Genomic DNA, 12715 nt, shown 5'->3' with positions numbered 1-12715 from the left:
TTGCAATTCTAGGTTTACTGTTGTTCTGTATTGCCTGGAAAAAAAAGTATAGGGAGTGCATTATACACGCTTAACTAATTTATAACCTCATCTTCTGTTCACATCAAGTCTATCCACATAAATTGTATATGACCACATCAATGGTAAGGTGATTCTGTAGATTGCTAGAATGGATCTCCTCAGGAAGCTAATATTTTTTAATACATTAGTCATAGCTATGTGGGAATGTATAATATAGTCATACTATGTCAGTTATATGACATCACTACTGTGTTTCCCCCCAAAATAAAACCCTATCTTATTTTCTTTTGTGCACCAAAACAAGCGTTGGAGTTTATTTTCAGGGGGTGTCTAATTTTTTCTCCCATGTACAGGAGGCCCACTTTTGCTTGCTAATAGCAGGGCATGAGGCAGTGCGGCATGCCAGTGCCGCAGCCAGACAGGGAAGGTAGAACTGCCCCATGCGCCCTGCACCAGTTTACCTTAGGGCTCCTGCTGCACAGGGTTGCTGGTGCTGGTGTCGGGGCATGGGTGGCCTGGCTGTGGGGGCCCTGAGGTAAACTGGTGGGGGGCACATGGAGCAGCTTCACCACCATCTAACCTCGCCTGATGGCCATGGCACCGCAAACAACCAGATGGAACGGGCAGACAGCTTTGCAGGCTCTTAAGTGGACTTATTTTGGGGGTAAGGCTTGTATTAGGCACACACGTAAAAAACATGCTTGGCTTATTTTTGGGATAGGTCTAGTTTTGGGGAAAATAGGATAGTAACATTAGGAATTCTGGCCCTGTAGGCCAGATGAACTAAAAGTGTTTCTACTGAGAAGCAAATTGTTGAGGAAGTTGTAAACGTAGAGCTCCAAAGAATAAAAAGTACTTTTAGCCCAGTGTTCACGGAGAGGAAAGAAAGAGTTTTATTTTTGCTTCTCTATTTCTCTGAATTTAAAAACTCTTGGATTATCTCCTAAAAGTATATTGCCTTCAGGAAGAAGGGAATACTTTTGATTCTCTTCCCTTTCTTCCACTTAGTAAGTTTGTTCCAACATCACTTAAATATTGTTGGAGAAAGTTTAACTAAAAACCCCTGGGATCTATTTACAAGTTAATAAGTTTATAATAAGGATTGAGCATATTTGATTAATTGTTTTAAAAATTAGCACTAAAAATTAGCACTAAAAATTAGCACTGAAAATTAGCACTTCTCAGCACTTCTCAGCACTTCTCAGCACTAAGAGTGTATTCTTCCTTTCTGAAAATTGGAGGTGAGTTACCAATATAAGATTTGTAGCAGAGAGAGAATCAAGTGTTTGAGAGCTTCTCTGATGGGCGGATTGGAAAATCATTGGAGAAACTAGGTGGTAAGTGACTGGACAAATGTGTTGCAGGCAAAGGAGCAGACAGAGCCACCTGCTAGTTGTCATGGCTACCATTCTTTCTAAGCAGTATTCATTTCATAAGATTTTACTTTAATCTTAAATCATCTTACTGGAGAAAGAGCCTGTTGATCAGTTGGACAGGACACTAAATTCCGGAGAACTTGAGTTATAGTGCATACATAAAATCAAGCCAGCCATAAGAATTATGAGGTATAAACATGGTTCATTAGTACATGCATAAAATCCTGTCAGTTAAAAAAAATATGACAAGCAAATATGTGGATAGTTTACAAGATAAGGGCAAGAATTTCCTTAAGGACAGCTGAATTCCTAGGGATTCTATACACATGTCCATTAAGTTCTCCTGGTAGCCATATGGAAATATTCTGCCATTGCTTTCTTCCAGAAAGTTGTTCTGACACCCCAATCTACCTTTCTGGCTTCCTATTTCCTAGTCTTTGCTGAAGAAATATAAAGCAGGTCCAACTTTGCTTAAGTCTCTAAGACTATATCATAAATTTGCCTGATTTTCATGTTCCTGAAAGATTAGATTAGTTTCTACACTAATGTAGAAACATGGAAAGCAGAATCTCAAAGGACCTTTTTTCTTCAAAAGATAACTAGATTGTTTTTTCCTTGAGGAAGAAGATGAAAACATTTTTGCTTCTCATCCAAGAAACTTAAATAGTTCTAGTGGCGGGGGATGGAAGGATAGCTACTGACTGTTGAGACTGGATGGGAAGGGAATGGAAGGATAGGTTCTGATAGGATGGTGAATGGAAGGATAGTATTTCTTTGCAATCATCTGGTTATTAGCACTCTAACAGCCCCACTATCAACTGTCAGTATCTATCTTTCCATCTTCTCGCCATCAGAACTGATGGAGCACTTTTGAGGCAACTATGACCTGGATGATTGAGAATCTCCACAGACATGAGAAGCAGAACTTACTGCAGTAGCAGCAGGAATTGCCAGCCAACATACTAAGTGCCAGTCTGCCCTTCGAGTTTCACACAAACAATATTTATATGACTATTTATTTCACTGTAATAAATGTTTGAAAAATTCATGTCTTGAATCTTTGCTGACCAGTGACGTGCAGTCAGGGGAGGCAGGGGAGACAGGGCCTCGCCACTGTCATCATGAAAAGAAAAAAAATGTAAAAGGAAAAAGGCTGAGCTAGTTGCTGCCAGAGTCACAGTGGATGACTCTGCTTAGTGCTTAACTGTTTTAAAAAGCCTCTAAAAAAGTACCCTCTACTGGAGGAGGTGAGAGAACCACGTGCCTCATTTAGTGTACCTTTATGATCACTCAAGCAGAGTTAAGCAAGGGTTAAAAGCCAAAAAATTCCTTATGTAGATGAGGCACTTGTTCTCTTGCCTCCTCCTGTAGAGGGCGTTTTTTTAGAGGCTTTTTTTAAACAGTTAAGCAGAGTCATCCATTGGGGACTCTGGCAGCAGCTAATCCAGTCTGACCTCAGCAGCGCTTGCCTTTTTCCTTTTACATTTTTACATTTTCATTATGGCAGACAAGAACAGAGTTGAAATACTCTGTGAAACAGCTGGAAAAGGTATGTGGGTCAGAGGGAGGGGGAGGAATTCAAAATTAATGTAATTTGTAAGTAATTGTATTATTGTAAGTAATTTGTGTGTGTGTGTGTGTGTGTGTTTTACCCGCTTCTGCTGGCCCGTGGGCTGGCACTTTTTTATGTTGGACATAGCGGCAGGGCTTTTGGACATAGCAGCAGGGCTTTTGGACATAGCGGCAGGGCTTTTGGACATAGCGGGATGCCTCTATGTTGGACACAGTGGCAGGACGGCTTTTGCCTCTAGCGCCGGGGTGGCAGGGCAGGACGCCTCTATGTCGGACATAGTGGCAGGGGGCTTTTGCTTCTAGCGCCGGGGCAGCAGGGCAGCTTTTGCCCACTTCCAAGCCGCCCTGCCGCCCCGGCATTAGAGGCAAAAGCCACCCTGCCGCTGTGTCTGGCATAGAGGCGGATGCCTCTATGGCGGACACAGCGCCGGGGCTTCTGAAAGCCCTGCCACTGTGTCCAAAATAGAGGTGTCCCGCTTCTATGACGGACCCAGTGCTGGGACGTCCAAAAGCCCCGCAGCTGTGTCCGACATAGGGCAGGTTTTGCCCGCTTGCCTCACCAGCCATAAACCTCACCGCACGTCACTGTTGCTGACCATATACAAATGAGCAAAAAAGATCATTCTTTCATTTGTTTGATCATATGAATATTCAAACCAGGTATTCATTGACTTAAACAAGTATATTACGTCCATCTTGTTTCAAAAGTAAGCCTCAGGTTCAAAACCATCTTTATATATTGCGTTCTCCACCTCTCACTAATTTGGCACTTCCAAAATGTTACTAAATTTACAACTCTCACATCTACCACGTTCTGTACTCACATATCAGACAAACCTCGGGTTGCTTTACGTGTACTATTCACACAAGGGAAACTAGAGAGTACTCCAAAGGGGAACATCTATAGGCATTTCTGCACATAAATACTTGCTAAAGAGGATGTGTGAATGCCATATTCATTTCTATCTTCCTCCATTTAGAGGCATAAATGAACTGCTTCGATGCAATAATGCTATAGTTCATGCTATAATGAACTCACTGTTCATGAAGACTAGGGACACAAATAAGTAAAGTTGCAAATTGCCCTTTATTGTAATGACAATCTCTTTCTGAGGGTTCTTATATAGTATGGCATTATTTTAAATGCTCCCAGAGGAATCATTCCTTAGAGATATGAAAATATTTAGAATGATAAAGAAATGTGTATATTTCTAGTTTTCAGTCATACAATTACTATCCTTTGCCTTTTAATATCTATTTGTTTCTGTAATTTGTGTTTTTTTCTCATTAATATAAATTGAGCACAAAAATATATATTGCATTTATGGAAAAGAATTCCTATGCAGAGAAAAAAATATGTAATTAACCTCTTGCCTGACAGAATCACCCTCTTTAAATCCAGCTGAACTGCAGCTTCGCCTAGCTTTATTCCAACAAGTAGTTGTTGAATTGTCTGGCCTGAAGTATGCTGGTTTTTCATCAAAAAGCTTTTCTGAGTCATCAACTGACCTGGCCTCAAAGAAAAAGCTTTTTCCATTTTCTTTTTCAGACAGATAAATACTGTCTTTCAAGATCTCCTTTTCCTCAACCACAAATATTTCTGAAATACTTTCCCCTTTTTGTATAGTGTCATGGTTTCTTGAACCTATAGCCCCATTCTTCCCAGATTCCTCCCCTAATTCTTACAAAGGCATTCTTTTTGGAGACCTTTCTATTTTGAAGTTGACAAACATGAATGGAGAAGCAAAACCTGAGCAGATCAGAAAAGGCAGAAGATACTCAGGATTCTAATCCCTGCTTCTCTCCTTTCCCCAACCAGGAGGAGAAAAAATATTTTCCTGTCACAATTCATTCTCATACAGTTTAGAAAGGCAAGGGGGGGGGAAATGTTCCATTTTTCTTTGCTCCCTTCTACTCTGCTGATCCATCTCTGGCAAATTCCTCAGTTACCTGGAGGTTGTGATGTTTATTAAGCAACCACAACTCTGGTGGATCAGAATGGGTGGACCATTAGATCACGTTCTTCTACTAGAATTAAGTTTTATTGTTTACTGTTTGTTTACTAAAAACAGTTTTATTACACCTGAATCAAGCTGGTTTCCAAAGCTTGTTGTCCTAGTGGCACCATTATAAAGAGATCCTTGGCCTGTTCATGGGAAAAGCCTATAAATCCACGGTTATAGGAAGGCAGGGAAAATGGTGTCAGTCCTGATTTTTGTCAACAAGCAATTAATATGATGCTCTTTTCCCATGTCTGAACAGGTACAGTACAACAAAACCTAAGGAGTGGTGGTATCACCATGCAAGGATGTAAAGGGAGAGGAGCAGTTGTGGGTTCCTAGCGGTTTGGACCGGTTCGGCCAAATCGGTAGTGGTTTGGTGGCCTGGGTCACTGGAATTGGCAGCCACACCCCTGAACCAGCCATAAGCACCGCCATCTTGTTTTTTACTTCTGTGCATGCGCAGAACAATTTTATGCGCACACCCACGCAGCACACCCATGAGCGGACCAGAAGTAGTGCCTGCTGGAACTCACTCTTGGAGAGGAGGGACTTGTGCAGTGATATTGTTCTGGTATGGGGCTTGCCATAACTTGTTGGGCTTTATTACTATAGACCTGTGATGGCAAACCTATGGCAAGCGTGCCAGAGGTGGCATGCAGCGCCCTCTTTGTGGGCACGTGAGCCGTTGCCCCAGTCCAGCTTTGCTGTGCATGTGTGTACGCATGCGTGCACGCCTCCCACTGGCCAGCTGGTCTTCGGGTCTCTGCATGCCTGGGGGGGCAGGACACATGCAGGGAACCACATGCACATGAGCAGGGACATGGCACATGCAGCGGGCGGGCATGCATGCACGGGCAGGTGTATGCATTGGGCCTTGTGTGCATTGCATTTTGGGTTGTTTGGCACACTTTGGGCACTCGGTCTGGAAAAGGTTAGCCATCACTGCTATAGACCTTGAGAGCGGGAAGGAAGGACAAATTATATTTTCATTATTTTTCATTGCAATTCCTCCTTCTCTTTCCCCTTTCATCTAGGATTCTAATAGCACATTTCATGGTTTTCATTTTACAGTTCGGGGGCCTCTGTTTTTATTGTTTTGTGCACCGCTCAAACATGGTGTTACAATACAGGCAACTACATATGTCTTTTTAAATAAATAATACGCATGATGGTTTTGCCAAGAAAAAATACGTTAGACTATAACTTAAGCATCATTGCCTTGCCATTTCATCATAAATATACTTAGCTGAATCTGATTAAAGTGAGTAGAGTGGAACAACTATAACTAGAAAGTCCTATTTTCTAATTTGATATTTCTAGATAGCACAGGAAGATCTGAAAGGAGTTCATGTGAGTATTCATCTGAAGGTTCATAAAAGAATCCAGGGGATTTGGAATCCAGATAAAACATTCAAATCTTTTGTTTATATAAGAAAGTAGGTCAAGTTTATATAGGAAAGTGGGTCAAATGGGCAAGATCTTGCAATTGTGTGTGTGCATCTCATGTCACTTGGGGGGATGAAACTGATGCAGACATTCCATAAGGAAGCATGTCCTGCGATTCTCTATTCAAGGATAATATATGAAAGGGACTATTAATCAGCTCATAGCAATTCTCCCAGCTCTACCTGAAGCAGTTTCATTATAATCAGATATCCCAACTGTGATGTTTCAAGAGGCAACTGGATATTCTGGTTTTTCTTTTAAGATGTTTCGCTTCTCATCCAAGAAGCTTCTTCAGCTCTGACTGGATGGAGGGGAATGGAAGGATTTATACTCCTTGCAGACAGCTGGTCATTTGCATTCTTTTAGAAAGTTGTTGAGGCCACCTGCAGATTTAGCTGTGACATCAGGGACACCTGAGTAGTGCAAATGGGTGTGGAGCCTTCTAGAAAATGTTGTAAGGACTGTATTATAGAATGGAAATAGATGGTGTCATATCCCTCCCCTCTGTTGAGTGAGGGCTGTTCAATTTTGACATAGATGGCCTCTTTGACCCTCCTTTCAAACCAGGTCATCTCTGTCCAAAATGTGGACTTCACAGAAAAACCAGAAAGAAAAGCATATTTGGGACAACTATGGTCTGGATGCCTGAGAATCTCCATATACATCATAATCAGATGTTCATCTTGATATAGTTACAGTTGCATAATCAGGTCAGAGTAATGTCATGCATTTCTCTCTACCCACCCACCCTTATCCCCTCCCCCATTCTCAAATCAAAAAGGATAAGGAGATGAAGACCAACACAGCTTCTGAAATGATAAGACTTCTGGAGCAGAGAAGCATTCACATCTTCGAAAACCAGAGTGAACAATCACTGAACGTCTCCAACTGTATGAGTATTGTTGTGCCAGAAGAAATCTTCTTCACCATTGCTACAGTAGGGATCCTGGAGAACCTGCTGGTGCTCATTGCAGTAGGGAGGAATAAGAATCTGCATTCCCCCATGTACATTTTCATTTGCAGCTTAGCTGTTTCAGACATGTTAGGAAGCTTATCCAAGACTATGGAGAATATCTTCTATATCATATTTTGCAAAATGAAATACCTTCCATGTCATGGAAATATGGCAAGAACTGTGGATGATGTTATAGATTTCATGTTTATTTTATCTCTACTGGGATCGATTTTCAGCCTTTCAGTCATTGCGGCTGACCGATATATTACCATATTCTATGCGCTGCGTTACCATAACATCATGACTCAAAAGCGGGCTTTACTGATTTTGCTGGTGATTTGGGCTTTCTGTGCAGGGAGTGGCATAGCAATGGTGATTTTCTCCTTTGAGACCGCCACTGTTATATCTTTCTCGGCTCTGTTTTCTTTCATGCTCATTTTTATCCTCTGCCTTTATATCCATATGTTTATGCTTGGCCGTTCCCATGCCATAAAGATTGCCTTGATGTCTGCAAGTTCTGTCCAGCAGAGAATTAACATGAAAGGAACCATTACCTTAACAGTGTTACTTGGTGTTTTTCTTTGCTGCTGGGCTCCCTTTGTTCTTCACATTCTTCTGATACAGTTTTGCCCCAGAAACCCTTACTGCATTTGCTATTTGTCCATCTTCCATGTCAATGGTATGTTAATCATGTTCAATGCTGTCATTGATCCCATGATTTATGCATTTCGAAGTCCAGAACTGAGAAGTACTTTTAAAAGATTGTTCTGCTGCTGGCAGCCAAGTTGGACTTAACTATTAGAAATTCAAAACTCCAGTGAGGTTTATCATTATACCAATGCATCATGTAGGATCTCAAGGATTCTAAAGCAAGGCTCTTCAATATTGGCAACTTTCAGACTTGGGGATTTCAACTCCCAGCTTGGCTGGGAAATTCTGGGAGTTGAAATCCCCAAGTCTTAAAGTTGCTATGGTTGGAGACCTTGTTCTAAAGGATCCAAACATGTCAATTATCAGTGCTGCTCTGCCAAGCTTAACATCTATAATTAAACCGACATCAGATATAAGTCTCACTCAGATCTTTGTACATAATGAATTTCATTAGAATTTGCCAAAGGAATCTGCAGTAATAGGGCATTACAGCTGAGGTTGCTATATTATTTACTGCTGATCGATGGATAAGTTTTCTCTAACCAACTAAGAAATGTGAGCTAATTAACATACTTATCCACACAATAATAGGATTTTGTTCAAATCTGTTTGCTGCAGCTGTTAAAGAAGAATCAGGTTGTAAAATATGTTTTTGTTCCCCTTCGCTTTAGGTCGAGTTCTATCTTCCTCTTATAAAAACAATGTGCATAAATTATGTATGTGCAGAATCAAAGAAAGTAGCCTAAATACTGCTAAAGAATAGCCAGGTTTCAGACCATTAGAGGATGTTATAATCTAGGATCAGCATTCAGGAAACATAAGAAATATCTTCAAAATATACTGGCCAACAGTCAAGAGTAATATATTTTACCTCCATATACAAAGTCATCCCTTCCCTCACTATCAATTTCTTGGGAACACATTGGGATATGTTACTACATTCATGTCCTGGGTGATGTGCCATAGATACCGGAGAAGTCAGTAAGGAAACAAGTCAACGGACTAGATAAACTTGTCTAGAGATATTCTCAGTCATCCAGGGCATGACCCAGAGCTGAAGAAGCTTCTTGGATGAGAAGTGAAATGTTTTCACAAGGGAACTAAAACACAGGGGTATTCCAGAAGACATTATATACATGAGGCTTTGTTATTAAACTGGGAGATGATTAAAAGGCATCATTATTTTAAAAATCCAGTCTGGTTATCAACTATTGAAGCATTTTCATATCCAATAACATATAAAAAGGAACAAACAGTTAGATATGGTGAAATATTGAATGCAAAGGGTGAACTTAAATCTATGCAAAAAGTGGAAGAAAAAGGTATAAGGATGAATTGGTTTTCATATGTGCAAATACATTCTAGATATGATAAAGATGTTAAAATAGAAGGCTTTTATGACAAATTGATTGATTTAGATGAAATGATGAAAAGATGATTAAAAAACTATATGGATACTTACTAGAGGTCAAGCTAGAGGAAGAACAAGTTAAAGAAACAATGATTGCTTGGGGGGGAAATTTTGGACATGGAACTGATTTAGAGAAATGGCAAAAATTGTGGTCTCAAAATTATAAAATTACAATGTCAACAGCATTTAAAGAAAATGTGTACAAGATGTTTTACAGGTGGCACTTAACCCCGACAAGAATAGCAAGAATGTTCAAGAATAAACTCTAAAAATGTTGGAAATGTCATCAGATACCAGGTTCATATTACCATATGTGGTGGACATGTGCTGAAGTTAAAAAATACTGGACTAAAATTCACACATGGTTGGAAAAAATGACAGAAAAACATAGACTTTAAATCAGAGATATTTTTATTGGGGATTTTACCAGAAATATATAGTAGAGAATTGAAATATTTGATTGTAAATGTGTTAACAGCGGTTACAATTGTATTTGCAAAAAATTGGAAAAATGAGAAAATACCAAAGCGGGAGGAAGTTATTCAGAAAATAATGGAATGCGCCAAAATGAGAAAATTGACATTTGAAATTAGAGAACAAGAAGATAAACAATTTTATAAGATATGGGACTTATTTTATCAATGGTTAGACAAAAAAATATGGAAATGAAATATGCTAAAGAATTTTACAATACAAGGATAATTGAATGATACAGAATATAATATAAAGATGTACTACTACGGGATGGATTTACGATGATGTAATGAAATGTCATAATATAAATTTATTCAAAATTTAGAATATCTCACATAAAATGAAGTAATAATAGTTATAGTCAAATAAATGATTAACAATGATAATAATTGTATACATATATACCAGATTGATAATATGAGATTTTATGTAAATTGTAAGTGAAGACTATGGAGAGGATGCACAAAAATTTTGTAACACACTGTATGTAACTGGAAGATGGTTTTATGTTTTATGTTTGTCTGTGTTTGTTTGTTTAAAAAAAAATATTTTTTAAAAAAATAAGAAGTGAAATGTTTTCAAAGAACAACTAGATAAACTAGTTATCCCAGTCAATGATGTTTTTCCATAAAGAGGTAGCTACTAAGTTACATACATTATCTGTGCTGTGTTTTTTTTTCTTTAAAAAGAAATTAGCAACTTAATTATTATCTGACTCTGACCCAAGTACTGTTGTTGTTGCAATTTCATCTCATGATCATGATCCCCATTATCACACTATTTGTGTTATCTCTTAATTAAAATATCACAAGTTTGATAAGGGGAGTATTACAATGGACAAAATAGTCAATAAACAACATCAATAATCATTTAATGATTATCATTTAATAAAAGAAATTTCACACTTTCTATAATATTTGTGCCTTCTTAGATGAATTGTAAATATAGCAAAATATTTGACAAACTACCTGCTGTATTCATCTTAGATATCTGGAAGAAAAGAACCCAAGCAGAGACAAAAATGTGCTCCAATAAAATTGTTCTTGATTATTTCAGCTTACTTAATATTTCTCATCCAAACTGCTTCTTGTGCTGAGATCCACAAAGGTGTTTTGAGGCACACCCTAGGTTGGTTTTTATTCCATATTCTCAATATGATACATCTAACATAATGATTTTTAAAATTCACATTAACCTTTAAAGGTAAAGGTTCCCCTCGCACATATGTGCTAGTTGTTCCTGACTCTAGGGGGCGGTGCTCAACTCTGTTTCAAAGCCAAAGAGCCAGCATTGTCTGAAGACGTCTCTGTGGTCATGTGGCCAGCATGACTAAACACCAAAGGTGCACAGAACGCTGTTACCTTCCCACCAATGGTGGTTCCTATTTTTCTACTTACATTTTTACATGCTTTCAAACTTTTAAGTTGGCAGAAGCAGGGACAAGTAACAGGAGCTCACTCCGTTATGCGGCACTAGGGATTCTAATTGCCGAACTACTGACCTTTCCGATCGACAAGCTCAGCATCTTAACCACTGAGCCATCACGTCCCATTAGCCTTTTTCATACCACAATTATCTATGCCACAGAAATCTCAGGTCATATCCTTCTAACTCTAAAAGCTGCCTGTTTCTCAGTAGGAGTTACTCTTTTATTCATGGAGAACATAATTCTGGAGTTGGTTTCTTATAAACAGCAACTGGAGGCTGAAGCTGTTGGCAAAGGGCAATAAAAAAGTGTTCATTTTAAAAAATCTCTATTGTCCATCATATTTTAGCAAGATATGTGTACCTAACCATTATTTGAGGTTGAGACCAGATACAGCAGAAAGAAAATCAAAAAGCTGTAGGTTTTATATTATATTCTTCATAGATATGAATAAAATTCTTTCAACTGTATCTGAACATTAAAAAAATATAAGGGAAAGGTCAGGAAACTGCTATTGGCTTTCTTGCAATTATGGATTATGAAAGTATTTACTAAATTGCTATCAGGCCATTTATTACAATGCTCCTCAGAAATTACTTTTCTAACACCACAGAGTATAGATTTCATAGAGCATGGACAGTGATTCATTATGACAACTTCCAGTTTGTACCTCAAAATTCAGGCCTTATTCTTTTATGTACTATTGCAATGGGGCCCGGCATCCACCACATGAATGTGCGCACATGCGTGTACTCCGCGACATCCAGCTGCTCGGCGGAGCCTCACACTGGCGCCATGCGCTCCGTGCGCGTGCACAGAAGCACCGAAGAGCTCAAATACAGGTAAGGAGCTCGGGCGGGTCCTCCGGAGCATTGTACCGGAACTGTACCTGGTGCCCCGGGCAGGCACCGGTATGTCCATACCGGGGCATACCGCCTGCAACCCACCACTGACCATGACCATCATTTGTGAAGTTTTTCAGCAATTGTTGACCGTGCCTCATAGACTGCAAAATTAAATTGTCTCTGTATAGAGTTCTGGAAATTCTCATTATGGACTACTCAGAGTAATTAACCTCTGCCTGCTTTGAAGCAGAAGTACACCAATCAAAGTAATTAATCAATTGGCAAACATTTCAATTAGTTAAATGTAATCATCCCTTGTGGAAAACATCTGCTGGATTGGTAAAGGTGTATACATCCAAATGCTTATGTACAATAGATTACTCTCTGTATGACTTTCTGGGATAAATATATTCTTTTGGTTGCTCTTGCCTAAGTTCACCTGGGGGAAAATGAACGTTTCATATTGGCTGAGCCAAAGACAAATATAAAACCAGGAAAGAGAGCACATTTTTTTGAAAAGAGGACTGCATATAAG

At 39.2% G+C, this 12715-nt stretch overlaps 1 protein-coding gene across 1 annotated transcript; it reads left to right on the top strand.

Moving 5' to 3' along the window:
- The first annotated feature begins 7190 nt into the window (after nucleotides 1-7190).
- MC2R (melanocortin 2 receptor) lies at nucleotides 7191-8168 on the top strand. Its single transcript, XM_014060359.2, has one exon. The coding sequence runs from the start codon at nucleotides 7209-7211 to the stop codon at nucleotides 8166-8168; it is 960 nt and encodes a 319-aa protein (XP_013915834.2). The 5' UTR covers nucleotides 7191-7208.
- Nucleotides 8169-12715: the final 4547 nt, after the last annotated feature.

The sequence above is a fragment of the Thamnophis sirtalis genome, unplaced genomic scaffold (genome assembly GCF_051295495.1).
Source record: "Thamnophis sirtalis isolate CommonGarterSnake01/CBP01778 unplaced genomic scaffold, rThaSir2_p1.2 scaffold_2, whole genome shotgun sequence".
In the NCBI taxonomy this organism is placed as follows: domain Eukaryota; kingdom Metazoa; phylum Chordata; class Lepidosauria; order Squamata; family Natricidae; genus Thamnophis; species Thamnophis sirtalis.
The sequence above is the reverse complement of the archived record's forward strand: the minus strand, read 5'-3'. Positions and strand labels throughout refer to the sequence as shown.

Bases quoted from the DNA above. Each gene is read 5' to 3' on its own strand.
- MC2R (XM_014060359.2), top strand. From the start codon at position 7,209: ATGAAGACCAACACAGCTTCTGAAATGATAAGACTTCTGGAGCAGAGA.